Raw genomic sequence first — 5749 nt, 5'->3', positions numbered from 1 at the left:
ATGAGTTCCAACATGGGACAACTAAGGGTGGAGCACCAAGAACACTCCATCATCCTCCATGAAATTAGAGAAGGTCAAAGAATCATGAGAGAGGAGCAAAAAAAGACAAGGAAGAGACATTGAGGAGCTCAAGCACTCCATAGGGTCTTCAAGAGGAAGAAAAAGCCGCCATCACTAAGGTGGACCCGTTCCTTGATTTCCTTGTTCTTTATTCTTCTGTTTTTCGAATTTCATGCTTATATTTATCTATGTTTGTGTCTTGTGATCATTAGTGTCTTAGTGTCTATGCCTTAAAGTTATGAATGTCCTATGAATCCATCACCTCTCTTAAATAAAAAACGTGCTCAATTGAAAAAGAAAAAGAATTGCATGAATTTTGAATTTTATAACAGTTTAATTATTTTGATGTGGTGGCATTACTTTTGTCTTCTGAATGTATGCTTAAACAGTGCATATGTATCTTGAATTTGTGGTTCATGAAATGTTGGCTCTTGAAAGAATGATGAAAAAGGAGACATGTTACTGAGGATCTGAAAAATCATAAAAATGATTCTTGAAGCAAGAAAAAGCAAAAAAAAAAATTCGAAAAAAAATAGAGAAAAGGGGAGAAAAAGAAAGAAAAAGAAATAAAGTTGTGATCCAAGGCAAAAAGAGTGTGCTTAAGAACCCTGGACACCTCTAATTAGGGACTCTAGCAAAGCTGAGTCACAATCTGAAAAGGTTCACCCAATTATATGTCTGTGGCATGTATGTATCCGGTGGTAATACTGGAAGACAGAGTGCTTTGGGCCACAGCCAAGACTCAATAAGTAGCTTTGTTCAAGAATCATCATACTCTACTAGGAGAATCAATAACACTATCTGGATTCTAAGTTCCTAAAGAAGCCAATCATTCTGAATTTCAAAGGATAGAGTGAGATGCCAAAACTATTCAGAGGCAAAAAGCTAAAAGCCCCGCTCATCTAATTAATACTGATCTTCATAGATGTTTTTGGAATTCATTGCATATTCTCTTCTTTTTATCTTGTTTGATTTCCAGTTGCTTGAGGACAAGCAACAATTTAAGTTTGGTGTTGCGATGAGCGGATAATTTGTACGCTTTTTGGCATTGTTTTTAGTATGTTTTTAGTATGATCTAGTTAGGCCATGTCGAGTAGTCCACTTTCCGTATGAAGCCTGCTTCTAGGAGGCTGGCCGTCTGCCTGGCCACCTCCTCTGCTCTTTTCGCCGACATCTTTCTCCTCCGTTGGGCCACTGGGCGTGCTTCCGCCTTAACGGCTAGATGATGTGAGATGATTTTTGGGTCTATGCCCGGCATGTCGGCTGGAGTCCAGGCGAACAAGTCTTTGTTGGCTCTTATCATTTCGATCAAAGGCTCCTTCAATTCATGTGGGAGGTTCTTGTTAACGAATGTGAACTTTCCCACGTCGTCACTGATTCTAAACTTCTCCAGATCCCCTTCTAGTTCTGGCCTCGGCTTGTCGTCCACTCTGGCATCAAGATCGGCTAGGAACACACCGGATGCTTCCTTGGACTTCTTTCTAAGGGAGAGGCTGGCGTTGTCACAAGCGACCGCCGTCTCAAGGTCTCCCCTTATGGACCCTATGGATCCGTCGTCGGTAACGAACTTCATGACTAGCAGCTTAGTGTTGATTATCGCTTCAACATCGTTTATCGTCTTCCTTCCCAAGATGATATTATAGGCGGTGGAATCTCGGAGGATTACGAACTCGGCCATCGCCGATCTTCGACCTTGGGCTTGCCCTACCGAGATCGGTAGGGATATTACTCCGTCAGGTTTGATGAAGTGGTCGCCCAACCCAATAACCCCATGCTGGTGAGTCGTCAGGTCGGCGTCCTTTAGCCCTAGTGCGTCAAACACGTTGCGGAACATGATGTTTGAATCAGCTCCTGTGTCGACAAGGATGCGTTTGACGAGGCCAGTTCCCACTCTGGCCGTAATGACCATGGGGGATTTTCTGGGGCGTCGTTGAACCATTGATCTTCCGGGCCGAAAGAAATGGAGGGAGGCTTCTTAGAGCTTCGCACCAGCAGGGAGGAGACCGTCAAGACCTTAGCATCTTTCTTGTGTGCCGATCGGGATTTTGGCGCGGCGTTTTTGGCTGTCACCACGTTTATCACAGTGAGGCCGTGGTCCCTTTCTTCTGGCTCTTGTCGCCGTTTCGCCGAGTGGGTTTTGCCTTCTTCGTCTTGGTCGCGGTAGCGCCTCCTCGGTTCTCTGATAAGGTGAGAGAATGCTGCTAGTTTACCTTCTCTTATCGCTTGTTCGAGTGCATCCTTCAGGTCGAAACAGTTCTGCGTTTGGTGGCCATAACCCTTGTGGTAGTCACAATAGAGGTTCTTGTTTCCTCCCGTATGGTCCTTGAGTGGTCGGGGTTTCGGCAGAATTCCCTTCTCAGCTATTTGTTGGTAGACTTCTACGATGGGGAGAGTGAGTGGGGTGTAGTTAGTGAATTTCCCGACCCGAAGGAACGGCCTGGGTGCCTTGTTTGGTGCCTCCTCCCTGGCTTGTTCCTTTGCTCTTTCTCCGTTACCCGGTTGCCGAGCTTGGTTATAGACGGACTGCCGTTTATTGGCGGCCACAACTCGGCTGACTTCCTCGTCATTTATGTACTCTTTGGCTACCGTCTGGATCTCGTGCATCGTCCAGACCGGTTTCGTGGTAAGATGTTTTCGGAAGTTCTCGTTGAGGAGGCCGTTCGTCAGGCAAAGGCTGGCCACCGAATCGGTTAGACCGTCGATTTCCAAGCATTCATCGTTGAACCGATCCAGGTACCTCCTGGTCGGCTCTCCTTGTCTCTGGGTTACCCCCAGAAGGTTGATCGGGTGCTTTGCCTTTGCTATTCGTGTTGTAAATTGGGCCAGGAATGCACGGCTGATGTCCGAGAAACGGTAGATGAATCCCTGAGGGAGGCCGTTAAACCACCTGATCGTGGGTCCCGCTAAGGTTACCGGGAAGGCACGGCATCTTACCTCGTCCCCTACTCCCTCCAGGTTCATCCTGGCCTCGAAGGCCGTGAGGTGTTCTAGAGGGTCTTGAGTTCCGTCGTATCTCATGTCCGTTGGTTTGTCGAAGTGTTTCGGCAACCGGACTTCGAGGATAGATCGGTGGAATGGGGTGGCGCCCATTATCAGGTTGTCGTGTCCTCGCGGATCTCCCTTCCTCGTCTTCGCGATCTCGTGCCGCTCGGCGGGTTAACCTGCCCCAGGAGTAGATGATCGTGTCATTTCGTCTTCTCGGGATCAGAGACTCCTCGCGCGGGCTCTCCGCTTCCGTTCGGGATGCGGGGGTACGCCGCGGGCGGCTTCGGTGGGAGTCCCCCTCTTCGCTTTTGAGGGATGGGGTGTAGCTGGGATCGGTGGTTCGTCCGTCCCGCTCCTGGTCGGCCAACTGTCGCTTTAGGTTCTGGACCCTATGGCGTAGCTCCTGCATTATTATGGCGCTGTCACCGCCCGTTCCCCCGAAGGGTCGTGTCCTCGTGTGCTGTTCTGTGTGTTGTCGGGGGGACCTCCGCCGACCCCTTAGTGAGGCGACGGAGGCTACCCCCTCCGCTCTGGCTCCTCGGGCTTGGTCTCCGGGACTCAGCGCGACTTCCATTTAAGCGTTTGGTCCCCACAGACGGCGCCAATGTTCGGTTGTCGGTTTCCGGATAGATCGGGTGGTAATTGGAGGGAGTGAGAACGCCTCAATCACGGTCGTGCTAGATTTGGGTTTGCCGAGTAGCCGAGCACTTGTTGTGAAAGGAGAGAGAGGGGGTGCCACCTGCAAAGACACTCCAACGCTCTAGTCAGCTAGTGTGCAGGCGGAGAAATGGTTAGGTGGGAAAGTGTGACGTACCTTGGGGGAAGGGTTGTCCTTCCCCTTATATATCGTGTCAGATGTGGGCCCTGTGGGGGCAGGCCCACTTTCTCTAAGGCGTTTCCTCATAGCTGCGGATGAGCTGTTCATGACGCGTGTCAGAGTCGGTTTGGGAACGCTTCGCCCTATCGTCCGGGTCGGGTAATGCTCAAGCCTGGTCGACCCGCAGGAGTTTGGGCCAGGCCGTTACATTTGGAAAATATAACTTAAATGAAAGTTATACGTTTTTATTATTTGATAATATTTTTAATATAAAAATAACATAAAAAATAATAATGTAAATAAATTTAAAATATTATCAAATAATAAAAGTATAACCTTTAAGTGTAATTTATATCCATCATACTCACCATAATATATATGATAGCCATACCATATACATATTTCTTGCTTCGCTTATAATGGAAGCATTACACTGATACAAATTAAACAAAGTTGTGCAGAAAGAAAAATTCTGCTGATTAAGAAGGATCACAAATATAATATAACATAGATTATAATTCCTAACAATAAGTACTTCATTTTGAACCAATAACTTAGTGCTTAATTAAATATATAATCTTATACATCTTAACAATAAGAGTGAAATTCAAACTTGCGAGTCCAAATATGTTTGCCGTTAATATGATGCTTTGCAATCCTTTTACCATTGAGAATCCGATCCACCATGGCAACCTTCTTTAGCACCATCACCGCATACAATTTCTGGCGACCATCGTTGCCGCCTCCGCCGCCACCCATGGTTACACTCTCCACACATTCATCCCCAAACAATTCTCTGACTTCCTTCTCCGACACCGGAAAGCCTCTAGAGAATGTCAAGAACATTGTTCTATCCTCTTTGCAAACATCATCGGAGGGCCTCTTCCCATTCCATATATTATTCTCATGAAGCAAACCGAGATTTGAAGATGATGCCTCTACTAATTGCGGCGGTGGTGTCATCATCATGTCAATAATGTCGCCAAAGAAAGTGTGGCGAAAACCCGGGGAAGTAGACAAATTAGTGAAATTACTATTATGCCTTTTCTTTGATGACGTGATAACAAGAACGTTGCCATATTTGTGATGATTATTATTTTTATTTCTTTTTTGGAGAATATTTTTATTACCATGCAAGATGTCTAAGAAGATTCTACTGCATATGTTTTTAAGAACGCTTTTGATTCCGGCAAGTGCAGTGTACCTTCTCTCATGGAAGATTCTAATTGAGATGTCTCTTTGGATTAACTTTTTCGTTAAGAATAAGCCTCCGCCACCGCCACCGCCAAGGCCACTGCTGAGGTTTTCTGTCTCGAGGAATACAAGGCATGCGGCGGCCTCGTCGACCGCGGCGGCCACGAGGGAAGGCTGGTTTTGTAGTTGCATGATAGTGTGAATGAGGTTAGGGTAGCCAATGTGTTCTAGCCATAGCCACAGGGCCATGACAAGAAGGGATTGCGTGATGTCACGGCGGAGTTTGAAGATGAGGAAGCGGAAGAGGCTGCGGTCGGTTTTGTGGAAGTGGTGGAGCTCTTCGGTGGTGAGTGGAGACATGGTGGTAGCCATTTTAGTATAAGTTTGAGTGTGTAGTAACGGTGGTGCATGAAAGGAAAGAAGAATGAGTTTGGTGAAGCTAATTAAATAGGTCAAATTAAATGTTCTTTCAAATAAAAACAAATGATGCCTATATTTATGATCACATTATTACTAGTAGACCACTTTTTTTAATGTTATTGTTTTAAAATATTAATGGTAATTAATGAGTGGAAATTAGTTAAAATGTATAATAAATTTTTAATATTTTAATTAACAATCATATTATATTTATAAAAATAATAAACACTAAATATCTAAATTAATTATTAAAATATATTTTAAAATATAAAA

At 45.4% G+C, this 5749-nt stretch overlaps 1 protein-coding gene across 1 annotated transcript; it reads right to left on the bottom strand.

Moving 5' to 3' along the window:
- Positions 1-4450: 4450 nt before the first annotated feature.
- On the bottom strand, positions 4451-5428 carry LOC107484088 (uncharacterized). Its single transcript, XM_016104703.2, has one exon. The coding sequence runs from the start codon at positions 5426-5428 to the stop codon at positions 4451-4453; it is 978 nt and encodes a 325-aa protein (XP_015960189.1).
- Positions 5429-5749: the final 321 nt, after the last annotated feature.

This window comes from Arachis duranensis, chromosome 4 (assembly GCF_000817695.3).
Source record: "Arachis duranensis cultivar V14167 chromosome 4, aradu.V14167.gnm2.J7QH, whole genome shotgun sequence".
Classification (NCBI taxonomy): domain Eukaryota; kingdom Viridiplantae; phylum Streptophyta; class Magnoliopsida; order Fabales; family Fabaceae; genus Arachis; species Arachis duranensis.
Note: the sequence above shows the minus strand (reverse complement) of the source record. Positions and strands in the feature narration are given on the sequence as shown.